General features: G+C 41.1%; 1 protein-coding gene across 1 annotated transcript in view; it reads left to right on the top strand.

The window, feature by feature from the left end:
* zpld1a (zona pellucida-like domain containing 1a) overlaps positions 1 to 27199 on the top strand; it is a gene marked incomplete at its 5' end in the record, with an annotated part of 82266 nt that overhangs the window by 37245 nt on the left and 17822 nt on the right. Inside the window, 2 exons of the mRNA XM_034177465.1 lie at positions 13123 to 13225; positions 15621 to 15650. Coding sequence (XP_034033356.1) covers positions 13123 to 13225; positions 15621 to 15650 — 133 coding nt within the window. The remainder of the gene's footprint in view (positions 1 to 13122; positions 13226 to 15620; positions 15651 to 27199) is intronic.

The following is a 27199-nucleotide window of genomic DNA, read 5'->3' as shown; positions in this document are numbered from 1 at the left end:
GTATATCAGACGGTTGTCTAATCACAACTTGACTTTTGGCTTTTGCAAATGGCTTTTTTTACATATGTAAAAAATAGCATATTTTACAAAAGCACATTTATATGTAAACCAACACACGTCACATTAACGTGTTTGTTTTTACATAGAATGAGTCAACTAATCAGTGTTAGCGGAGACTATTTTAGCCATAATCCCTTTGGCATCTGTGTGTGTTTGCTACAAAACTTCAGAATTAGTGCATTATTTAAAATTAAAAGTTGTGTTATATTTTAACTTTGTACAAATGACAGAAATGTCATTATTGTAGTTATTCTATACAGAATAAGTTCATTTATGAATCAAAACCATAAGTCAAAACTGCTTTATTTTCCAAGACCTCTGCCTCACAGCAGAACTGCTGTATGTGGTTAATAATTCTTATTTTTTGGGGGTGGGGGAGAGGGGTTGAGAACTTGGTGGTCAGGCTCCTTTTGCTGCGGCAGAGTTAAATATGTATTAAACAGGAGCTTCCAGCAGGGGTACCGCACACAAAGACAGAAGTGGTGATTCATTGTTTGGGTTTGTGATCGTGGTATTAAAACTCAATTTTGAAAGTTATCGGTTAGCTGTAGCTTCCGATAAATTTTTGGGTGGTTTATCGGTTTAGCTTTATAAAATATAACTTCAGTTAGCTGATTTGCTGTTATCGAAGCTAACTTTTTGGTTAGCTGTGCCCACTACTGCCCATGGTCACTGCCATACAGTCATGAAATGACATGAATGAGAAGCAGTGTGCTCTGATCATGTCCACATCTGCTGGCGCGTGTCCAGCCACCCACGCATGCCCTGCTGGTGTGCCGCAGGACTTACACCGCGTCATGTGGAACAGAGCTCACATGAGTGACGTGACAGTCAGATCGCCCGCTGCGTATTATGATCTGATGGTCCATTTCAACCAGGGTGCAGCCTGTCAATGGGCTGCAGCGTGCGTGCGCTTACTTGCTGCAGCCCATCATCAAGCGATATATGTTTTTATTTATGTTCATGTGATGACAGCAAGCAGACACATGCATGTCACAGTGGGCAATTGTTAGTCCGTGTCCGTCCAAACACAGTATGTGTTGTCCAGCTGGGATGTCCAGATCGACAGATCTCCACAGCTGCTTCTGTCAGCAGCCACAGCTCTTGTCAGTTTAGTATACACACCAAAGCCACACTCGTGGGACACTTAGACAAATTTCACTGCCAGCACGACAATGATTATCTGTCACCTCTACTGGTGGTTCTCACTGCGGTATTGTATCACTTCCTGTTCTGGAGCACAGCAGTGTTTTGCTGTATCTGTTAGCTGTTTAATCTGCGCAGTTAGATTGATCTAGTTAACTAGATAACGATTTGTTTCACAGTGTAATCTTCACGTGCCTTAACTAAAGCACTCCCTCTGCTGAATCACCTCTAAATTATTTACACATTATTCACTTTGTGTGTTTTTAGGAATCCGCTAGCTTAGCGCAGCTACTAGTTCTTAGCCGGTTTAGCATGGCGGCTTCTCCTGTCTCTCCCGCACTTTTCTGCTCTGGGTGTGAAATGTTTAGTTATTCCTCGGCCTCCTTTAGCAGTAACGGTACTTGTAATAAGTGTAGCTTATTCGTAGCTTTGGAGGCCAGGCTGGGCAAATTGGAGACTCGGCTCCGCACCTTGGAAAATCCTACAGCTAGCCAGGCCCCTGTAGTCGGTGCGGACCAAGGTAGCTTAGCCGCTGTTAGCTCCCCTCCAGCACATCCCGAGCAGCCGGGAAAGCAGGCCGACTGGGTGACTGTGAGGAGGAAGCGTAGTCCTAAACAGAAGCCCCCTGTACACCGCCAACCCGTTCACATTTCTAACCATTTTCCCCACGCGGCGACACACCCACCAAGGATCAAACTCTGGTTATTGGCGACTCTGTTTTGAGAAATGTGAAGTTAGCGACACCAGCAACCATAGTCAATTGTCTTCCGGGGGCCAGAGCAGGCAACATTGAAGGAAATTTGAAACTGCTGGCTAAGGCTAAGTGTAAATTTGGTAAGATTGTAATTCTCGTCGGCAGTAATGACACCCAGTTATGCCAATCGGAGGTCACTAAAATTAATATTGAATCAGTGTGTAACTTTGCAAAAACAATGTCGGACTCTGTAGTTTTCTCTGGGCCCCTCCCCAATCGGACCGGGAGTGACATGTTTAGCCGCATGTTCTCCTTGAATTGCTGGCTGTCTGAGTGGTGTCCAAAAAATGAGGTGGGCTTCATAGATAATTGGCAAAGCTTCTGGGGAAAACATGGTCTTGTTAGGAGAGACGGCATCCATCGCACTTTGGATGGAGCAGCTCTCATTTCGAGAAATCTGGCCAATTTTTTTAAATCTTCCAAACCGTGACTATCCAGGGTTGGGACCAGGAAGCAGAGTTGTAGTCTTACACGCCTCTCTGCAGCTTCTCTCCCCCTGCCATCCCCCCATTACCCCATCCCCGTAGAGACGGTGGCTGCTCCCAGACCACCAATAACCAGCAAAAATCTATTTAAGCATAAAAATTCAAAAAGAAAAAATAATATAGAACCTTCAACTGTACCACAGACTAAAACAGTTAAATGTGGTCTATTAAACATTAGGTCTCTCTCTTCTAAGTCCCTGTTAGTAAATGATATAATAATTGATCAACATATTGATTTATTCTGCCTTACAGAAACCTGGTTACAGCAGGATGAATATGTTAGTTTAAATGAGTCAACACCCCCGAGTCACACTAACAGCAAGAATGCTCGTAGCACAGCCGAGGCGGAGGATTAGCAGCAATCTTCCACTCCAGCTTATTAATTAATCAAAAACCCAGACAGAGCTTTAATTCATTTGAAAGCTTGACTCTTAGTCTTGTCCATCCAAATTGGAAGTCCCAAAAAACAGTTTTATTTGTTGTTATCTATCGTCCACCTGGTCGTTACTGCGAGTTTCTCTGTGAATTTTCGGACATTTTGTCTGACTTAGTGCTTAGCTCAGATAAGATAATTATAGTGGGCGATTTTAACATCGAATCAAATCAAATCAAATCAATTTTATTTATATAGCGCCAAATCACAACAAACAGTTGCCCCAAGGCGCTTTATATTGTAAGGCAAGGCCATACAATAATTACGGAAAAACCCCAACGGTCAAAATGACCCCCTGTGAGCAAGCACTTGGCAACAGTGGAAAGGAAAAACTCCCTTTTAACATGAAGAAACCTCCAGCAGAACCAGGCTCAGGGAGGGGCAGTCTTCTGCTGGGACTGGTTGGGGCTGAGTGAGAGAACCAGGAAAAAGACATGCTGTGGAGGGCAGCAGAGATCAATCACTAATGATTAAATGCAGAGTGGTGCATACAGAGCAAAAAGAGAAAGAAACACCCCAGCAGTCTAAGTCTATAGCAGCATAACTAAGGGATGGTTCAGGGTCACCTGATCCAGCCCTAACTATAAGCTTTAGCAAAAAGGAAAGTTTTAAGCCTAATCTTAAAAGTAGAGAGGGTGTCTGTCTCCCTGATCTGAATTGGGAGCTGGTTCCAGAGGAGAGGAGCCTGAAAGCTGAAGGCTCTGCCTCCCATTCTACTCTTACAAACCCTAGGAACTACAAGTAAGCCTGCAGTCTGAGAGCGAAGCGCTCTATTGGGGTGATATGGTACTATGAGGTCCCTAAGATAAGATGGGACCTGATTATTCAAAACCTTATAAGTAAGAAGAAGAATTTTAAATTCTATTCTAGAATTAACAGGAAGCCAATGAAGAGAGGCCAATATGGGTGAGATATGCTCTCTCCTTCTAGTCCCTGTCAGTACTCTAGCTGCAGCATTTTGAATTAACTGAAAGCTTTTCAGGGAACTTTTAGGACAACCTGATAATAATGAATTACAATAGTCCAGCCTAGAGGAAATAAATGCATGAATTAGTTTTTCAGCATCACTCTGAGACAAGACCTTTCTAATTTTACAGATATTGCGCAAATGCAAAAAAGCAGTCCTACATATTTGTTTAATATGCGCATTGAATGACATATCCTGGTCAAAAATGACTCCAAGATTTCTCACAGTATTACTAGAGGTCAGGGTAATGCCATCCAGAGTAAGGATCTGGTTAGACACCATGTTTCTAAGATTTGTGGGGCCAAGTACAATACCTTCAGTTTTATCTGAGTTTAAAAGCAGGAAATTAGAGGTCATTCATGTCTTTATGTCTGTAAGACAATCCTGCAGTTTAGCTAATTGGTGCGTGTCCTCTGGCTTCATGAATAGATAAAGCTGGGTATCATCTGCGTAACAATGAAAATTTAAGCAATGCCGTCTAATAATACTGCCTAAGGGAAACATGTAAAAAGTGAATAAAATTGGTCCTAGCACAGAACCTTGTGGAACTCCATAATTAACCTTAGTCTGTGAAGAAGATTCCCCATTTACATGAACAAATTGTAATCTATTTGATAAATATGATTCAAACCACCACAGCGCAGTGCCTTTAATACCTATGGCATGCTCTAATCTCTGTAATAAAATTTTATGGTCAACAGTATCAAAAGCAGCACTGAGGTCTAACAGAACAAGCAGAGAGATGAGTCCACTGTCTGATAATAATGAATTACAATAGTCCAGCCTAGAGGAAATAAATGCATGAATTAGTTTTTCAGCACAGAGATGAGTCCACTGTCTGAGGCCAAAAGAAGATCATTTGTAACCTTCACTAATGCTGTTTCTGTACTATGATGAATTCTAAAACCTGACTGAAACTCTTCAAATAGACCATTCCTCTGCAGATGATCAGTTAGCTGTTTTACAACTACCCTTTCAAGAATTTTTGAGAGAAAAGGAAGGTTGGAGATTGGCCTATAATTAGCTAAGATAGCTTGGTCAAGTGATGGCTTTTTAAGTAATGGTTTAATTACTGCCACCTTAAAAGCCTGTGGTACATAGCCAACTAATAAAGATAGATTGATCATATTTAAGATCGAAGCAGTAATTAATGGTAGGGCTTCCTTGAGCAGGTTGGTAGGAATGGGGTCTAATAGACATGTTGAGGGTTTGGAGGAAGTAACTCATGAAAATAACAATAAATAACAATCGGAGAGAAAGAGTCTAACCAAATACCGGCATCACTGAAAGCAGTCAAAGATAACAATACGTCTTTGGGATGGTTATGAGTAATTTTTTCTCTAATAGTTAAAATTTTATTAGCAAAGAAAGTCATGAAGTCATTACTAGTTAAAGTTAAAGGAATACTCGTCTCAATAGAGCTCTGACTCTTTGTCAGCCTGGCTACAGTGCTGAAAAGAAACCTGGGGTTGTTCTTATTTTCTTCAATTAGTGATGAGTAGTAAGATGTCCTAGCTTTACGGAGGGCTTTTTTATAGAGCAACAGACTCTTTTTCCAGGCTAAGTGAAGATCTTCTAAATTAGTGAGACGCCATTTCCTCTCCAACTTACGTGTTATCTGCTTTAAGCTGCGAGTTTGTGAAGGAATAAAGAAGGAATCATATCCTTAAACCTAGTTACAGCGCTTTCTGAAAGACTTCTACTGTAATGAAACTTATTCCCCACTGCTGGGTAGTCCATCAGAGTAAATGTAAATGTTATTAAGAAATGATCAGACAGAAGGGAGTTTTCAGGGAATACTGTTAAGTCTTCAATTTCCATACCATAAGTCAGAAGAAGATCTAAGATATGATTAAAGTGGTGGGTGGACTCATTTACATTTTGAGCAAAGCCAATTGAGTCTAATAATAGATTAAATGCAGTGTTGAGGCTGTCATTCTCAGCATCTGTGTGGATGTTAAAATCACCCACTATAATTATCTTATCTGAGCTAAGCACTAAGTCAGACAAAAGGTCTGAAAATTCACAGAGAAACTCACAGTAACGACCAGGTGGATGATAGATAACAACAAATAAAACTGGTTTTTGGGACTTCCAATTTGGATGGGCAAAGCTTGACTAAGAGTCAAGCTTTCAAATGAATTAATGCTCTGTCTGGGTTTTGGATTAATTGATAAGCTGGAATGGAAGATTGCTGCTAATCCTCCGCCTCGGCCCGTGCTACGAGCGTTCTTGCAGTTAGTGTGACTCGGGGGTGTTGACTCATTTAAACTAACATATTCATCCTGCTGTAACCAGGTTTCTGTAAGGCAGAATAAATCAATATGTTGATCAATTATTATATCATTTACTAACAGGGACTTAGAAGAGAGAGACCTAATGTTTAATAGACCACATTTAACTGTTTTAGTCTGTGGTGCAGTTGAAGGTGCTATATTATTTTTTCTTTTTAAATTTTTATGCTTATGGGGTAATGAGGGGATGGCAGGGGGAGAGAAGCTGCAGAGAGGTGTGTAAGACTACAACTCTGCTTCCTGGTCCCAACCTTGGATAGTCACGGTTTGGAGGATTTAAGAAAATTGGCCAGATTTCTAGTAATGAGAGCTGCTCCATCCAAAGTGGGATGGATGCTGTCTCTCCTAACAAGACCAGGTTTTCCCCAGAAGCTTTGCCAATTATCTATGAAGCCCACCTCATTTTTTGGACACCACTCAGACAGCCAGCAATTCAAGGAGAACATGCGGCTAAACATGTCACTCCCGGTCCGACTGGGGAGGGGCCCAGAGAAAACTACAGAGTCCGACATTGTTTTTGCAAAGTTACACACCGATTCAATGTTAATTTTAGTGACCTCCGATTGGCGTAACCGGGTGTCATTACTGCCGACGTGAATTACAATCTTACCAAATTTACGCTTAGCCTTAGCCAGCAGTTTCACATTTCCTTCAATGTCGCCTGCTCTGGCCCCCGGAAGACAATTGACTATGGTTGCTGGTGTCGCTAACTTCACATTTCTCAAAACAGAGTCGCCAATAACCAGAGTTTGATCCTCGGTGGGTGTGTCGCCGAGTGGGGAAAAACGGTTAGAAATGTGAACGGGTTGGCGGTGTACATGGGGCTTCTGTTTAGGGCTACGCTTCCTTCTCACAGTCACCTAGTTGGCCTGCTTTCCCGGCTGCTCGGGATCTGCTGGAAGGGAACTAACGGCGGCTAAGCTACCTTGGTCTGCACCAACTACAGGGGCCTGGCTAGCTGTAGAATTTTCCAAGGTGCGGAGCCGAGTCTCCAATTTGCCCAGCCTGGCCTCCAAAGCTACGAATAAGCTACACTTATTACAAGTACCATTACTGCTAAAGGAGGCCGAGGAATAACTAAACATTTCACACCCAGAGCAGAAAAGTGCGGGAGAGACAGGAGAAGCCGCCATGCTAAATCAGCTAAGAGCTAGTAGCTGCGCTATGCTAGCGGATTCCTAAAAACACACAAAGTGAATAATGTGTAAATAATTTAGAGGTGATTCAGCAGAGGGAGTGCTTTAGTTAAGGCACGTGAAGATTACACTGTGAAACAAATCGTTATCTAGTTATCTAGATCAATCTAACTGCGCAGATTAAACAGCTAACAGATACAGCAAAACACCGCTGTGCTCAGGAACAGGAAGTGATACAATACCGCAGTGAGAGCCAACCACCAGTAGAGGCAAGCCATCCAAACATCCACACAGATGCTGAGAATGACAGTCTCAACACTGCATTTAATCTGTTGTTAGACTCGATTGGCTTTGCTCAAAATGTAAATGAGTCCACTCACCACTTTAATCATACCTTAGATCTTGTTCTGACTTATGGTATGGAAATTGAAGACTTAACAGTATTCCCTGAAAACCCCCTTCTGTCTGATCATTTCTTAATAACATTTACATTTACTCTGATGGACTACCCAGCAGTGGGGAATAAGTTTCATTACAGTAGAAGTCTTTCAGAAAGCGCTGTAACTAGGTTTAAGGATATGATTCCTTCTTTATGTTCTCCAATGCCATATACCAACACAGGGCAGAGTAGCTACCTAAACTCTGTGAGTGAGATAGATTATCTCCTCAATAGTTTTACATCCTCATTGAGGACAACTTTGGATGCTGTAGCTCCTCTGAAAAAGAGAGCCTTATATCAGAAGTGCCTGACTCCGTGGTATAACTCACAAACTCGCAGCTTAAAGCAGATAACCCGTAAGTTGGAGAGGAAATGGCGTCTCACTAATTTAGAAGATCTTCACTTTGCCTGGAAAAAGAGTCTGTTGCTCTATAAAAAAAACCCTCCGTAAAGCTAGGACATCTTACTACTCATCACTTATTGAAGAAAATAAGAACAACCCCAGGTTTCTTTTCAGCACTGTAGCCAGGCTGACAAAGAGTCAGAGCTCTATTGAGCCGAGTATTCCTTTAACTTTAACTAGTAATGACTTCATGACTTTCTTCGCTAATACAATTTTAACTATTAGAGAAAAAATTACTCATAACATCCCAAAGACATATCATTATCATTGGCTGCTTTCAATGATGCCGGTCTTTGGTTAGACTCTTTCTCTCCGATTGTTCTGTCTGAGTTATTTTCATTAGTTACTTCCTCCAAACCATCAACATGTCTATTAGACCCCATTCCTACCAACCTGCTCAAGGAAGCCCTACCATTAATTAATGCTTCGATCTTAAATATGATCAATCTATCTTTATTAGTTGGCTATGTACCACAGGCTTTTAAGGTGGCAGTAATTAAACCATTACTTAAAAAGCCATCACTTGACCAAGCTATCTTAGCTAATTATAGGCCAATCTCCAACCTTCCTTTTCTCTCAAAAATTCTTGAAAGGGTAGTTGTAAAACAGCTAACTGATCATCTGCAGAGGAATGGTCTATTTGAAGAGTTTCAGTCAGGTTTTAGAATTCATCATAGTACAGAAACAGCATTAGTGAAGGTTACAAATGATCTTCTTTTGGCCTCAGACAGTGGACTCATCTCTGTGCTGAAAAACTAATTCATGCATTTATTTCCTCTAGGCTGGACTATTGTAATTCATTATTATCAGGTTGCCCTAAAAGTTCCCTGAAAAGCCTTCAGTTAATTCAAAATGCTGCAGCTAGAGTACTGACGGGGACTAGAAGGAGAGAGCATATTTCACCCATATTGGCCTCTCTTCATTGGCTTCCTGTTAATTCTAGAATAGAATTTAAAATTATTCTTCTTACTTATAAGGTTTTGAATAACCAGGTCCCATCTTATCTTAGGGACCTCATAGTACCATATCACCCCAATAGAGCGCTTCGCTCTCAGACCGCAGGCTTACTTGTAGTTCCTAGGGTTTTTAAGAGTAGAATGGGAGGCAGAGCCTTCAGCATTCAGGCTCCTCTCCTGTGGAACCAGCTCCCAATTCAGATCAGGGAGACAGACACCCTCTCTACTTTTAAGATTAGGCTTAAAACTTTCCTTTTTGTTAAAGCTTATAGTTAGGGCTGGATCAGGTGACCCTGAACCATCCCTTAGTTATGCTGCTATAGACTAAGACTGCTGGGGGGTTCCCATGATGCACTGAGTGTTTCTTTCTCTTTTTGCTCTGTATGCACCACTCTGCATTTAATCATTAGTGATTGATCTCTGCTCCCCTCCACACCATGTCTTTTTCCTGTTTCTCTCACTCAGCCCCAACCAGTCCAAGCAGAAGACTACCCCTCCCTGAGCCTGGTTCTGCTGGAGGTTTCTTGCTGTTAAAAGGGAGTTTTTCCTTCCCACTGTCACCAAGTGTTTGCTCACAGGGGGTCGTTTTGACTGTTGGGGTTTTTCCGTAATTATTGTATGGCTTTGCCTTACAGTATAAAGCGCCTTGGGGCAACTGTTTGTTGTGATTTGGCGCTATATAAATAAAATTGATTTGATTTTGATTTGATGTTAATAGTGCAAATGGCCACACGTTTTCTAAGTGCCATGCGAGCGGTGTTAGATGTTCGTATGTGTCAGCTGGAATTTGGCTGACACCTGCTGCAAGAGGGATCAATGGGTTCACACAGCAAATAGATGTAGCAACAGGTGTACGAAGCAGCTACGATTTTACATATTTTGCACATGATTCCTGATTCATGGACACGTTATGTGCAAATCAACTAAATTCGTACTATGTGTGAAGGGGCCCTAACATACGACAAACGTTATCAACTAGCTAATGTTAGCCTTCATCTGTGGGTACTTGACACAAAATATTTCAGAACCTCTGAAGGTAAGAAAGTAAAGTGTATTAAACAAATTATGTAGCTGCTTACATTAGCCTACTGTAGTATCCTTTGGCTTGTGCCTCACACCGTACTTTAAACTTAAATGAATCATTGTAATGATGGAAGTCGAGCAGGCAGATGAGATGTTCCACTCAATCTCATGATGAAAGAGGCAAAAACAAAAAAATTGCAATAAGAAGCCAGTTAGATTTATATAGCACATAAAATACCTCAATGAGTCAACTCAAAGTCTTTTAATACCAATAGTTTTGCCGTGGTTATGTGTTGAGGTTAATATTGCAATGCTAACTTTAGGAGCCTATGAAATTAAGATGCTGTCAGGGCTGTTAACCTTGATTAGTTTAGTCCTTTCTGTTTTACATGACACTGTACTACAAGTCGTGTCACAACTGAACATGCAAAAATGTCATTAGAAGTGTCTGGTAGCATGGAAAGGATCGCAAAGGAGGGAAAACTGAATATTTTCCTCACTAAATGTAAATGTATGGAGCCCTAGAAGTGTCATGGCAAAATGTTTTGGATGTGGAGAGAATATGCTCACGTTTTATCAATCAATCAATCAATTTTATTTATATAGCGCCAAATCACAACAGTTACCCCAAGGCGCTTTATATTGTAAGGCAAGGCCATACAATAATTACGTAAAACTACAATGTGTGCATGTTTTACTACAACGTGCGCACATTTTGTTAAATTGTGCGTTCATTTTACTATATCATATGGTCGTTTTACTAAATTGTACTCTTACTATAGTGTGCACTCATTTTAAGCATTGTAAAAAGAACACACAATTTCTAAAACGAGCGCACAATTTAGTAAAACGAGGGCATGATTTATGAAACCGAGGGAATGATTTAGTATAATGATAGCACAATTTAGTGAACACCGTTATAAAACAATGGGTGCATGATCTACTTAAACATGGCCACAATTTGTAAAATGTGCACTCAGTATATATTGTCTTGACACATAAACATGAGCACCGCATGTGACCCTGCTACAAAGAGTAGAAGTCCGCTGCCACCAGCTGCTTGTGGTTATCATCACTTAATGTCAACTGTAAACTTACAGAGTTAAGTTGGAAAGACATTCAAAGATTTGATTAAACCTGCGCACATCAACATGCACCGAGGATTTGCTGTGGTGAACCTGAGTGCAAACGGGAGCAGCCAAAGGGACTTAATAACTTCAAAGTGAATCGCTGTTTTAAATCAAATGACACCTCTTTGTAAACGTTGTAATACATACAAGAAACTACAACCGATCAACACCGTTTTCTCCCTCAAAATGAGATGTCCTCCATTCTTTATGAATTACATTGAACTTGATGCGTAGCCGGCTGTGAGACCGGAGTTTAGGGACCATCAATAAATTACCACGGTGAAAGGAAATGCTTTGATGAAAGCTCTGTAGAGCCACCAAACTCACATCACACATCAATCAGCTCCCTCTGGTTGTACTACAGCACTTAGATTAGAAAAATGTAAGATTATATCATTGTGAAGATTTTCTTATTGTGATAAATTTGAATAAAATCTCAATATCTTTTTATTTCAAGCTGGAGTTTATTGATGTGTGATGTGAGTTTGGTGGCACTAAAAACCATAAATGTACATTACTGAGTTTTTATCAAAACATTTCCTATCGCCGTGGTAATTTGTCAATGGTCCCTGAGCTCTGATCTCGCAGACGGTTGTCCATCAAGTTCAGTGTAATTCATAAAGAACAGAGAACGTCTCATTTTTGAGAAACGGTGTTGGTTGGTTGTAGTTTGTTGTCTGTATTACAATGTTTGGAAAGAGGTGTAATTTGATTTAAAACTGCGATTCGCTTTTGAGTTATTGATTCCAGAGAATCGAATCTTTGAATATCTTTGCAGCTTTACTTAACTACCAGTAGCCCAAATCTCCATACAATAGCTTCCGACAGCGAACGGTGAGAAAATGTCAAAAATGACTTAATGTGAGCACGAAATACATATTCTGAGAGCTCAATTAGGCCTATAATGTGCTCATGTTTTATTAATTTGAGGGCTAAATTAAAAGAAAACATGCTCACAAATTATCATTGCCAGAGATAAAGGAAAACGTGTGCATATTTTATTAATTTGTGGGCTCAGTTAAAGGAAAATGTGTGCACAAATTATCACGGCCAGAAAAAACATCACTTTTAAGTGACCTCTCGCGGGTTCTGTATAAATGGACTTTTTAAGATGACCGACTATAGAGTTAGCCACCTACCTTAGCATCAATTCCATGCGGTGGTGATGCTCTCCACTGAGGCATTACAAATCAATTGCTGACAAGGAGCCCATTCAGTAAAATAGAACCCCTCATCAGCAATCAACATGTAATGACTTCAGTGGTGTCAAGAAGCAATTTACTGTGTGTTTTTTTACTTGCATAACATTTTGTAGCAGCCTAACCCACAACACTGTTTGCTTTCTAACGTAGTATTGCACAATTAAATTAGTTTTTTGTCCTGGTATAAACGATGAACCCGAAAACATCTAAAAGTAGAGTTTAAGTTGAAACATGTCGGAGCTCCCCTTTAAGTTATCCCTGCTGGTTCATACTGCTCAATTGAGTGCAGAGCGAGTTGTTAATCATTTATTTTAATTGGGTCAACGCCTGACAGACCATATCCTTATTTGTTTTACATTTTAATTTCTTTCCACATCTTCCATTCATTACTTTATTTCTTGTTCATGTCCATTTTCTGGCAATCTAGTTTTATCTGTAATACAGCTCACATTCATATTCTTCATACAATGCATTGTCCAGTGTGTAATCAAAACAGCCTTCATATCTCACATTCTGGATGATAGTACAGCCCAGAATGCAGTTTTAAAAAAAGCACTTTCAAAATGGAAAATGACAGTATTAGCAAGCATTGTACAGCCTACATCAGCTGAATATTTTCATGTTGGCTCATGAAAGACATCAGGGGTGTTTGTTTGGTTTTATTCCCATATCTATATCTGTTGTGTTCTCACAGATCTGTGGCAGCAGAAAAAAGAGAGATGTTTCAGATGGAAAGGAATCAAACGCCGCATCTGGAAATGCCATTCTGACTGCCGGTCCTATTATCACTCGGAGTGGTACGATTTTATAAAAGTCTACCAATTAGTCTACAGTGCGTCCAGAAAGCATTCACAGCACTTCACTTTCTCCACATTTTAATGTTACAGCCTTATGTAAAAATGGATGAAATTAATTTTTTTTCTTCAAAATTCTGCACACAATACCCCATAATGACAATGTGAAAAAAGTGTTTTTGAGATTTTTGCAAATTTTAAAAAACAAAAACTAAGAAATCACATGTACATAAGCATTCGCAGCCTTTGCCATGAAGCTCAAAATTGAGCTCAGGTGCATCCTGTTTCCACGGATCATCCTTGAGATGTTTCTACACAGGAAATTTTGCAGAGTAAAATTTACTCTGCTGGGATAACATTTGGTCCCAGTCTAAATAGAGTAAAATATACTCTACCATGGGGATAAATCAACTCAACATAGTGTAACATCAACTCTTATTGGAGTAAAACCACTTGCATCGATTAGACAGTGTCATCGACCGAGTGGTCTGCCCTAAAACTCGGTCCGCCCTGCCTTCACTGCACATGTGTCATCCGCTGTGGTTCACTGACTATCATGTCGTTTCTGCTTAAAACTGCACTCCAGTCATCATCTATCTCAGCGACAGATATCTGAAGCTTTTGTACAACAATCATTTCCACATAGCTGCAGCTACATTGGTGGCTAGCTGTTGCATTCATTCATTCATTTCAAAGTGTAACGGATTAATGCCTGCTTAAAACAGCCTAGTTTCTGCTTAAAACTGACTTTATAATGATTTAAGAGGTTTGACCTTGTCATCTGATGGTTAATAATCACATTAATCCATTTGATCGCTTTGGGTGAAGACAGTCCGTTCACAGAGCGGCTGTGCTCCGAATGACGCGTGCACAGTCCATGCAGGGCAGGCAGGGGGACCATTCGGCCGGCGACACCAGTAGCGCTGATTTCACTCTACAATAGAGTGTTTTTTGCTCTATTTAGACTGGGATCAAATGTTATCCCAGCAGAGTAAATTTTACTCAGCTGTGTAAATAAACTTAATTGAAGTCCACCTGGGGAAAATTCAGATGATTGGACATGATTTGGAAAGGCACACTCATGTCTACATATAAGGTCCCACAGTTGACAGTGCATGTCAGAGCAAAAACCAAGCATGAAGTCAAAGGAATTGTCTGCAGACCTCGAGACACAATTGTCTCGAGGCACAAATCTGGGGAAGGGTACAGAAACATTTCTGCTGCTTTGAAGGTCCCAATGACCACAGTGGCCTCCATCATCCGTAAATAGAAGACATTTGGATCCACCAGGACTCTTCCTAGAGCTGGCCACCTGTCTAAACTGAGCAATCAGGGGAGAAGGTCCTGAGTCAGGAAGGTGACCAAGAACCCGATGGTCACTCTGTCAGAGCTCCAGAATTCCTCTGTGAAGAGAGGAGAACCTTCCAGAATGCCAACCATCTCTGCAGCAATCCACCAATCAGGCCTGTATGGTAGAGTGACCAGACAGAAGACACTACTTAGTAAAAGGAATATACATACATGGCAACCCTCCTGGAGTTTGTCAAAAGGCACCTGTCTCTATTTTGGAATAAGGCTACAAAATGTAGAAAAACTGAAGTGCTTCCAGATGCACTGTATTTCCCAAGAAGCAGTGGTGGGCACACTTCCTATAATCCAGTAACAGATAATTATCGAAGATAATGTTTTCATTATCGGATTATCTTTGTAAATAACTTTAAAAACCATTATCGGACTAATTATCTTCCGATACATTGTCGCCCGATAACTTTTAGACCAATAATGTAGTAAACCAAGCTGAACAGCAGCAAACATTTTTAAAATTTAAAATCAGTTGAGACCTACATGTTAAAAATTTCCTAAGAGATGTATAGTTCTACCCTCTGCTAACAGAAGAGAGCTGCTTTCAGAAGAAACCACTCTATTCTCTGCAGGCAAAGGAGAACTGGTCACACATACACACACAAAAAAAATCATTTTCTTTAACACCATACTGATACACTGGCAATATCACCCAAGTCATCCAGAGGCATCGATTTTTAACTTATGGTTCAAATTTTAACCAAACTAAAACTCAAATTCAGCTTGTTACTAGTTGCAAATGTACCAGAGACAATACTGGAATTTATCTGTTATCGGTTATCTGTAACTTCGGATACATTTTTGGGTGGTTTATCGGTTTATCTTTATTAAAGATAACTTTTCAGTTATCTGATTATCTGTTATCAAAGTTAATTTTTTGGTTATCTGTGCCCGCCACTGCCAACAAGCAACCAACCAGCATTCTTACATTTATTTAATGCCAACATGCAGTGCAGCAACACAAACTTTTAATGCTTATAAATTTAATAATGCATCGTGTCTTGCAGCCTTAAATTCTTTTTATTGTGTTTTACAGATGAAACGCCAACCAACAACTCTCAGTTGGGTAAGTAGTAAAAGTAAAGTAATGAAAGCTTCGAAAGGACTCTGCAATCAGATACAGGTTGATAATGTAAACTGTCAGTTTGTGCTCGAATGGATGCAACTACAGTAGATGTCTGGTGCTTGGGAACATCAGTACCATGGCATATCTAGCATTGTTATAATTTGTATGCATGTTTCCTTCATTTTCAGAGGCCATAAGAACTTGCACAAACTAAAAATAAGATTTTTTTTTTTTTACAATTCATTACTTTTACAGAAAATTTTCTTGTGACAACTCAAGGAATACAGTTTTTGTATACTTTGATAAATAATTGTATGTTTGTATGTATGTAATAGTTGTATTATATTGTATGGCGATTCGCCTCTCTCCGCACAATTTTTCATTTGGGAGCCTTGGCAAATCATAATCTTTTCAACAAAATAAAGTACGAAATGGTCTTCAGCAAAGGTAAAGAAGACAACATGTCCTTTTATTGCTGGAACCATTCGGGTGTTTAGCTCACTGTCTAGGTTATGTAGTCACACTAACCGAGGGCAGAAGAGTGAAAAGATATGCTGAGACCAACTACATCTGGCAAGATGTCATACACTGGGGCCACGCCACAACGTTCTCAGCTCAAAGCCAGGTCAGAGCTCCACTTGACTGCAGGGTGAGGCTGGAGCAGCGCTTGCCACAGCCAAAGTCTTGGAGGCTGCACCTACAGAGACACTTCACCCCACTACGCTCATGAACCCAGGCATCCCAGGTACAACTCCTCCTTCTGTCAGACATGCGCAAGAATACATGAGCAAGAATATGTGGACACCCAGTTCTACAAAGAACAGGATATTAAAAAGGGCGTGAAGAAGAGGAAGAGGTTGAGACGAGGAAACATCTCATCACCAACCGACCCCATCTGAAAACTCTCAACACGGATTTGAGTGAATCACTCCCCAAGGTGCATCCATGTGAGCATCGTACTGAGCCCACACCCAGAGCGTCCAAATCAACACTCCTCTAACTATGCAAAATCGAGCAGCCCCTACCATCAGCTTAGATCACCACAAACACCATGAACTGAAATGTCAGATGTAGCAGCCTTCCTGGCACACCACGATCTGCTAACAGCAGGTTTTAAGGTCTATGACAACCGCCAGAATCCTATCTATCCTGGAAATCCATGTTGTGCAACACTACTGAGGGCCTCGGCCTGAAAGCCAGTGAAGAGCTTGACTTGCTCACCAAGTGGCTCAGCGGGGAGTCACTTCAGCACATCCTAAGGATCAGAGCAGTTCATGTGAACAACCCAGAGGATGGTTTTGAGCACGTACAGCAATGTTTAGACAAAAATGACAGTTTGGCAGAGGTAATTGAGGCATCCCTCTTTAAACACTTAGAAATGTTCCCAAAGATCTCTCACAAAGACTGAAATCTATTACAAGAGCTAGCCGATCTTCTTTAGTTACAATACGCAAAAGACCAAAGCTATTTCCCGGGTCTTATTTTTCTTGACACCTCCAGGGGGATAAACCCAATAGTTGAGAAGCTGCCATAGAGACTCCAAGAGTCGTGGGTTAAACAAAGATCAAAACACAAAAAAGACCATGATGTTGTTTATCCACCCTTCTCATACTTTGTGCAGTTTGTAAATAACCATGCTGAAATGAAAACAGACCCTAGCTTCATACTACAGGGCGATAACACACCTTCCCCCAAGTTTGATAAGACACAAGTAAAACAAACCAAGTACAGAGTCCTGTTTGCAGTGAATTAAACAGAGATTGGCAAAACAAGTAACAATGTCAAAATAAGCTGTCCTAGTCCAGACCAGCAGTGTCCCAGTCACCATAAGCCGCATTCTCTCACCAAATGCAGGGGCTTCAGAATGAAGACACTGGATGAGAGGAGGAGTCTACTTAAAGAGCAGTCCATATGCTATAAATGTTGTTTATCTACAGATCATAGGGCCAGAGACTGGTGATGCACACGTTTGAGCCATGCATGCTGGTCCACCTCATGGTCACCTAAGGCCTCTGACACACCCCCACAGAGCGATGGCGGGGAGCCAGATGCCCCTAACACCTACAATTACCACATCCAGCTGCACAGAAATATGTGGCAAAAGCATCCCCTGAAATCAAAAGATCTATGCCATGTTAGATGATCAAAGCAATCTGTCATTGGCTAAATCTTTTTTTTTAATATGTTTGGGGTATGAGGCAGTATACGCCCATACACCATTAAAACGTGCAGGGTTATCAGACACAGGGGGCTGCAGAGCTAATGACTTTGTTATTGAGGACATAAGTGAGAAAGTGTCTATGTTAACTGAACCACATTAACTGAATGTGATTAGATCCCAGACAACAGGAGTGAGATACCACTCTGGAGGTGGCTGCTGGTCATTTTCATCTACGAAAAATAGCGTCACACATACCTCCCCTAGACCCATCAGCGGATATCCTCCTTCTCTTGGGCAGGGACATAATTAGAGCGCATAAGTTTCGCAGTCATGTAAATGTTCCAAATGATGCGCCTTACGCTTAATGCCCTGACTTAGGATGAATGATTGTAGGAGATGTTTGCCTTTCAGGTGCCCACAAACCCACAGTGAAATCTTTTAAAACAAATGTTCTTGACAATGGGCGGCAAAGCTTCTTTACTCCTTGCAAGAGCACAATCCGCACCAAGGAGAAATACGCTGACAAATGTATCTCTCTTGAAAGTGTGCATGATGAACTAGGTAAACACCTTTTCAAACAAACCACAGATGACGATAAAGTAGCTCTTTCAGTAGAGGGTGCATCATTATACAAATAATGAATGTTTATGAGTTCAATGGTAGGAATATTTAATTCGGTGAAAGCTGGAACATACCATTGAACTTCGCCTTGCTGAATGGTACATTTCAGCTTTCACCGAATTAAATATTCCTACCATTGAAAGAATATAAAACATTCATTATTTGTTTTATATAACGGCTAAAATAGATCTTTGTCATTTGATATTATATTAATTTATAAACAACAGAAAAGGGACATATTTTGGCGCGTCATTGCACTGACTTTGTGTACTTGCAGAAAAACAAAGAAAAAGAGGTTGTGTACGATCGTCACTCCAGCAAAAAATCACATATGACATCAACAATCCAATACAAACTTTAAATACGAGTCCAAAAATAATTCTGACGATGTCGTCTGCGATGCCATGCACCAACATTGTGTACTTCCAAAAACAAGGACTGTGTACTTACTCAGCAAAGCGAAATAAATCATGTCAGAAATTAGTCCAGCTTTTCATTCTAACTTCCTCCTAACAGCTCTGCCTCCAGACGGCTTACAGCTCAGTGGATTTGTTTTGTGTGTACGTGCATGTGTGTGTGTGTGTGCAGAGTGCAATGGTACACAAAATGTATGGAAGCAGATGCACCCCAATGGAACCAAATTGCACTCTAAATGCAATGCAACATGAATAATCCATGTCACATGACATACAAAGCACCAATCAAATGACAAGGATCCACTCAGCTGTAACAGCTGAGTGGATCCTTGTCATTTGGTGCTTGTGTTATTGTGTTGCATTTACAGTGCAATTTGGTTCCATACGTTTGGTACCATTGCACGCTGTGAACCCTGCCCGCTAGTGGGGGCAGCATTAAGCTAAATATGCGGAGTTTGTTTTGCTGACAGACGACAATTTGAAGGAGCTAACTGACGGTGCTAATTCTCTGAACACACATGCATTTGCACACACACACACACACACACACACACACAAAACAAATCCACTGCGCTGTAAGCCTTCTGGATGTATGAAGAGCTGTTTAGGAGGAAGTTAGAGTGAAAAGCTAGCCTAATTTCTGACATGATTTTATTTATTTATTTATTGCTGCACTGAGGAGGTACAGGTTTTTGTTTTGTTTTTTTTTTCTTTTGGAAGTACACAAAGTCCGTGCACGGCATGGCGGACTTCATCGTCAGAATTATTTTTGACCTCCTATTTAAAGTACGTGTTGGATTGTCGATGTCAAAGCAGCAATGATGCACAAAAGCTGGACAAATGATTTTTCGCTGGAGTGAGGAACAGTCTTTTTTTTTTTTTTTTTGGAAGTACACAAAGTCAGTGCAGTGACGCACCAAAATGTAAGTCCCTTTTCTGTTGTTTGTAAATTAATATCATATAAAATGACAAGGATCTATTTTAGCCGTTATATAACCTTGTTGAATGGTGTGTCCCAGCTATCACCTCATGAAATATTTGTACCATTGAACTCATAAACATTCATTATTTGTATAACATTATGCATGACGCATTTACAAAAGATGAGGCAAATAATTGGGTGGCCCCACTCCCATTTCGTTCCCCAAGACAGCGTCTGCCCAACAATAGGGAAAAAGCCCTCAGTCGTCTGAAAAATTCTAAAAAGGAAAACTGAGATGAAAGAGCATTACGCTGAGTTCATGGAGAAAATATTTCGGAAGGGCCATGCAGAACCTGCCCCTCCTCTCACACCAGAGCATGAATGCTGGTATCTCCCTAGCTTTGGCATATACCACCCACAAAAGTCAGGGAAAATCAGAAAAGTGTTTGACTCGAGTGCTCATTGTGACAGTATCTCTGTCAATGATGTAAAGGGCCAGATCTCAAAAGCAGTCTTGTGGGAGTGCTTGTGTATTTCCGGTCTGACCCTTATGCAGTCATGGCAGACATGAAGCAAATGTTTCACAGTTTTGTGATCAGAGAAGATCACCTCAACTAACTCCGCTTCTCTGGTTCAAAAACCATGATCTCAATGGAGTAGTGGAGGAATTCAGGATGCGTGTCCACGTATTCGGTAACTTCCCATCACCATCCGTTGCCATCCATGGGCTGAAGAGTCCAGCTGTAGAGGTTGAAAGTGAGTACGGCAGTGATGTGAGACAATTCATTGAACGTTACTTTTATGTACAACCCCTGGCAAAAATTATGGAATCACCGGCCTCAGAGGATGTTCATTCAGTTGTTTAATTTTGTAGAAAAAAAGCAGATCACAGACATGACACAAAACTAAAGTCATTTCAAATGGCAACTTTCTGGCTTTAAGAAACACTATAAGAAATCAAGAAAAAAAGATTGTGGCAGTCAGTAACGGTTACTTTTTAGACCAAGCAGAGGAAAAAATATGGAATCACTCAATTCTGAGGTAAAAATTATGGAATCACCCTGTAAATTTTCATCCCCCAAATTAACACCTGCATCAAATCAGATCTGCTCATTGACATTGACCCTATGTGTCTTTTTGCAAGGAATGTTTTTGCAGTTTTTGGTCTATGGCAAGATGCATTATCATCTTGAAAAATGATTTCATCATCCCCAAACATCCTTTCATTGTCCAAAATATCAACATAAACTTGTGCATTTATTGATGATGTAATGACAGCCATCTCCCCAGTGCCTTTACCTGACATGCAGCCCCCTATCATCAATGACTGTGGAAATTTACATGTTCTCTTCAGGCAGTCATCTTATAAATCTCATTGGAATGGCACCAAACAAAAGTTCCAGCATCATCACCTTGCCCAATGCAGATTTGAGATTCATCACTGAATATGACTTTCATCCAGTCATCCACAGTCCACAACTGCTTTTCCTTAGCCCATTGTAACCTTGTTTTTTTTCTGTTTAGGTGTAATGATGCCTTTCGTTTAGCTTTTCTGTATGTAAATCCCATTCCTTTAGGCGGTTTCTTACAGTTCGGTCACAGACGTTGACTCGTTTCCTCCCATTCGTTCCTCATTTGTTTTGTTGTACATTTTTCGATTTTTGAGACATATTGCTTTAAGTTTTCTGTCTTGACGCTTTGATGTCTTCCTTGGTCTACCAGTATGTTTGCCTTTAACAACCTTCCCATGTTGTTTGTATTTAGTCATCAGTTTAGACACAGCTGACTGTGAACAACCAACATCTTTTGCAACATTGCGTGATGATTTACCCTCTTTTAAGAGTTTGATAATCCTCTCCTTTGTTTCAATTGACATCTCTCGTGTTGGAGCCATGATTCATGTCAGTCCACTGGTGCAACAGCTCTCCAAGGTGTGTTCACTCCTTTTTAGATGCAGACTAACGAGCAGATCTGATATGATGCAGGTGTTAGTTTTGGGGATGAAAATTACAGGGTGATTCCATAATTTTTCCTCAGAATTGAGTGATTCCATATTTTTTTCCTCTGCTTGGTCTAAAAAAGTAACCGTTACTGACTGCCACAATCTTTTTTTCTTGATTTCTTATAGTGTTTCTTAAAGCCAGAAAGTTGCCATTTGAAATGACTTTAGTTTTGTGTCATGTCTGTGATCTGCTTTTTTTCTACAAAATTAAACAACTGAATGAACATCCTCCGAGGCCGGTGATTCCATAATTTTTGCCAGGGGTTGTAGATGACAAACTGAAGTCATTCTCATCCCCAGACAAGGCCATCGATGTAGCGAGTAGAACTCAGTAGAAAATGCTGGCACAGTCTGACATATGTTTACACAAAATCTTATCTAACAGCCTTACCATTACAAACATTAAGAGACATTTCATCCAATGTCAGTGATTGGGACACTGACCCACCAAAAGAGAAAGAATAACAATGGCAAAATGGGAAAGACTCTCAAAAACATTTGCAGCAGCTTGAGATCCCCAGAATGTACACTTCATTCCCTTGTTTGTAGCACAGACAAAAGAGATCATTGTGTTCTGTGATGCCTCCATAAAAGCTGTGGGCACTGTTGCCTACCTCAAGCTCACAACTACAGATGGTTACAGCAAAGGGGGCTTCCTCTTCGGCAAAACAAGACTAGCTCCAAGGCCAGACGTTAACATACCAAGACTGGAGCTCTGTGCAGCGGTGCTGGCTGTGGAGGTCACTGTACTAGTTCTGGTGTTGTAGTTAGAGGTCTGGATACGACCAAACCGGTACAGGCTATGGACCCAAACACAAGGAAGAGAACTGGTTGTGAACAAAAAGAGATTTATTTACAATAATAAATAAACAAAATGTGCTGAGCTGGGGATCCCTGCAGAGTGGAGAGTCAGCCCACATGTAGCGGTGGAAATTAGGGAGCTGCAGGTCAAGCTGAGCCAGGCTTTAAAGGTGGAGAATGAGCTGGGATCCTGGAGCATATGGAACTGGGAGGTGGTGGTCTAGTGGTTAAGGTGTTGGGCTTGAGTCCAGAAGATCATGGGTTCAAATCCTCACCTGACTGGAAAATCGCTAAGGGCCCTTGGGCAAGGCCTTTAATCCCCTATTGCTCCTGGTGTGTAGTGAGCACCTTGTATGGAAGCAGCCTCACATCGGGGTGAATGTGAGGCATAATTGTAATGTGCTTTGAGCGTCTGATGCAGATGGAAGATGCAGGAGGAAGAGGAGAACAGAGGTGAGTGATAATACTCGTAACTCAGGCTGCCTTTGAATTCCGTAACAATTAACAGTTCACTGTAGGTATGTTCACAGGTCAGGAAATAAAGTTCACAATTTAGGAAATAATGTTCACTGTTCAGGAATTGTTCACAGTTCATGAATTATCTTCAGAGGTCGGGTGCTGCGCGTCTTATGACGCAGTTCCAATTAAACAGGACTTGTCTTCAGAATTGACTTGGAAAGTTTGTAACAGTTCTGTATATGGGTTCATACAGTTCTTGGTAACAGTTCTTGGTAATAGTTCTTGAACACAGTTCTTGGAAACAGTTCTTGGTCATGCACAGTCACAAACAGGAGCAGCGTGACAAAGCAATCTCAGAGACATGCAGGGACTTAGCTGAACATGGAAGAGGTGTGCGATCTGAGGCTGAGAGCAGCAGCAAGTTCCAAAGTGACGTAGTGTTGTAGTTGGCATGGAAGCCAAGAGCAGTGCAGCGTGGAAGCTGCGCAGTAAGGCATCTGGAAACACCAACAGATCAATGAACTCTAATATGGAAATTAGAGGTAGTCAGGTTGTCTGGAGATGAGCTGCAGGAAGCTCAGACGTCAAAGCGCATGGAAGCAGCAGGAATGACGGCGTGGAGATCATGGAATCACATGCAGGAATCAGATCGAAGAATCTGGCAGTGACTGAGCTCAAAGCCAGGGTTCAAGTAACCTGCTCCTGATGAGCAGCAGGTGTGAGTAGCTGATGAGTGGCAGGTGTTCCTCGGCTCTGCAGTGCACCACCTGGAGGAAAAACAGACGAACAACACACAAGAGGAGATAGAAGGGGAAGGAAAGACAGGCAGACAAAGACAGCCCACGACACCTGGAGGAGCTAGACATCACAGCGGACAAGATGAACTTTTACACAGACTCTAAAGTAGTGCTGGGTTACATCTTCAATGAAAAGAGACGTTTTTATGTTTATGTACATAACCGCGTATTAGGTGCTCATCAGTGGAATTACTTACCCACTCATTTAAACCCAGCAGACCCTGCCACGTGTGCATTACCTGCCGAGCAGCTCTAACTCTCCACTTGGCTCAGTGAGCCTGCTTGCCTCACTGACTTTTGCCAAAGCCTGCAACAAGAACAACGCTTTGATCTTGTAAACCCAGAGATTGACACTGAAATACGCCCAATGATAACATGTGCTACTTCTCTGTCAAAAGCTACACTTGGAAGCATGCGTTTTGAGAGGTTCTCAAGCTGGACAATACTAATGAGAGTCATTGCCAGACTTAAGCACATTGCTAAATCCTGTCAACACAACCCAGGGACCGTGTGCATGTCATGGATGGCACAAAAGCAGTAAACATCTGGATGAAAAGCAGCTTCACAAAGCCAAAGTCACAATCATCCGCACTGTTCAAAGAGAGCTCTACGCAGAGGATACCAGCATCGAACAAGGTGAACCTATCAAACAGTCAAGTCCACTCAGCAAACTAAGCCCATTTATTGATGCAGATGGGGTCCTTAGCGTTGGAGGGAGGCTGAAAAGAACACAGTTAAGATCAGATGAGACGCACCCCATGCTCATCCCTGCAAAACATCACCTTGGTCAGCTCATAGTCAAACACTTTCACAAGACTGTAAGCCACCAGGGCAGACATTTCACTGAAAGATCAGTTAGAGCTACAGGCTTTTGGGTTGTAGGGGGAAAAGGGCAGTAAGCAGTGCAATATTTAACTGTGGCAAGTTAAGAGGAAAACGGCAAGAACAAATCATGGCTGACCTTCCAGAGGACAGGTTACCCACAGACCCTGCCTTCACACACGTAGGCCTTGATGTATTTGGCCCCTGGCCTGTCACAATCAGAAAAACGCGTGGAGGTCAGGCAGATGCAGAAAGGTGGGCAGCCATCTTTACATGAAAATTCAGTAAAGTATATCTTATATATTATATTCCAATTCTAAGGTGGAACTATGCTAGTATATAAAGGTATATCTAAATATCTAAAAAGGAAGAGTAAAATAGGAGAGTAGAAAAGAGTAGAGTAGACCCACTTAAGTGCCTGGTCTTGAGAACCAGGGATGGTAGGTTGAAAAGCTTTTTTATCCTATGGGAACTCTCCCTACCCACCCAAGCAGCTCAAGAAAAAGGTATATATAACATAATAAATAATAAAACATAAGAAGGATAAGACATCACAGGAGAAGACTGTAGTATAGGTAATTTAGCATGTAGACTAGTAGTAAAATTAAATACAGTTAGCAGGCTAAGCTCTAAATTTAGTATTTTATTATAGAAACAGAAGCTATGAGTGTGTGAGTGTACTGGTGTCTATCTAAAGTAACTCTGTTTGCATACTATAGGAAAATAAAAAGTATAATCATTATGCTATCAAATGGAAACCTAAGAACTTAGGTACTATATGTTGATATCTTTAAAGGAACACATAAACTGATAAATCATTAAAAATCTACACCATGTAAAATAAAATTGTAAATAGCAAAAATAAGCTAGTTAGAGTAGAAGAGCTAAATTAGCCATTAATAAGCCAACCGTACCCAGCAAGCTAACACGATAAATAAAAATGTAATTAGTGTATAAAGTATAATAGTGTAGGTAAACTTACAGTAAGGGTATTAACAGATACATATAAAATAAATGTGGACAAAAGTATGAATTAATGTGGGCTGTCAAACACAAAAGAACCAACTATTTTGCAAGCTACGATGAACGTTGCTACAACCTGCTAGATAAGCTAACGTTAGCTGTTAGTTATAACTAACTGTACCCCACTCCTCCAATATTTACTTAAATATAATAATATTAAAAGCGGGGAACAAGAAAAAGTAAAGCATGTAGAAATGTATATGGAGACATAAGTACATATACAAGGTCTGTGATAAAAGTAACGGACCTTATTTTTTTTTCAAAAACCATATGGATTTGAATCACGTGTGATTACATCAGACATGCTTGAACCCTCGTGGGCATGCAAGAGTTTTTTCACGCCTGTCGGTTACGTCATTCGCCTGTGGGCAGTCTTTGAGTGAGGAGTCGCCCACCCTCTCGTCGATTTTTTCATTGTTTAGGAATGGCTCAGAGACTGCTGCTTTGTTTGATCAAAATTTTTTCAAAAACTGTAAGGCACAACTGAGTGGACACCATTCGATAAATTCAGCTGGTTTTCGGTAAAAATTTTAACGGCTGATGAGAGATTGTGGTCTGGCAGCGTTTCGCCGTTTCAAGTTGAAAACTTCCACATTTCAGGCTCTGTTGACCCAGTAAGTCGTCAGAGAACAGAGAACTTTCAGAAGAAGTCAGCATGAGGAGTTTATTCGGACATTCCATTGTTAACGGACATTTTATAATGAAAGAACGTGCGGGCAGAGTCGCATGTCGGGCCAGACTTGACCGCAGGGGGTCGCGAAAGGAAAAACACCTCCGTTGGAAACCTTAACGGGCAAGTTGGAACATGCCCAAGCTGGTAAACAATTTCTCAGTTACTCACTTGTTGAAAGCCATCAAAAGCCGCCTGAATTTTACAAATGGTTTTCAACACGGAGGTGAATTTGCGCGCACGTCTTTCATTAAAAAAATGTCCTTAAACAGTGGAATGTCCGCATAAAGTCCTCATGCCGGCCTCTTCTGAATCTTCTCTGTTCTCTCACAACGTCCTCGGTGAATTAAGCCTTAAATTAGGATGTTTTCAAGTCGAAACAGGCCGACGACGGCGCCTGGAAGCGCTGCACGATGTCCTGCTCTGTGGGAAGTCCTTACACCGACAGAAACACCCCATAATCTTTCATCAGCCGTTAAACTTTTCACCGAAAACCAGCTTAATTTCTCGAATAGTGTCCACTCGGATATTCCTCACAGGTCCAGAAAAAATGTTGATAAAGCAACACGCGCCGTCCACAGCGGCTATTCAGACAAAGAGATTCCGACGGGCGGGATGGAGCACTCCTCACTCAAGGCCTGCCCACAGGCGAATGACGTCACCGACACGCGTGAAAAAACTCACGCATGCGCACGAGGGTTCAAGCATGTCTGACGTAAAAACATATGAATCAAATCCATTTATTTTTTGAAAAAAATAAAAAGGACCGCTTTTTCATCACAGACCTCGTATTTGCAGAAAAGAGAAAAACGGCGGCCAATTTAATCACCAAACCTGCAGCTGCCAGCGTTACAC

The sequence above is a fragment of the Thalassophryne amazonica genome, chromosome 9 (genome assembly GCF_902500255.1).
Source record: "Thalassophryne amazonica chromosome 9, fThaAma1.1, whole genome shotgun sequence".
Taxonomy (NCBI): domain Eukaryota; kingdom Metazoa; phylum Chordata; class Actinopteri; order Batrachoidiformes; family Batrachoididae; genus Thalassophryne; species Thalassophryne amazonica.
The sequence above is the reverse complement of the archived record's forward strand: the minus strand, read 5'-3'. Positions and strand labels throughout refer to the sequence as shown.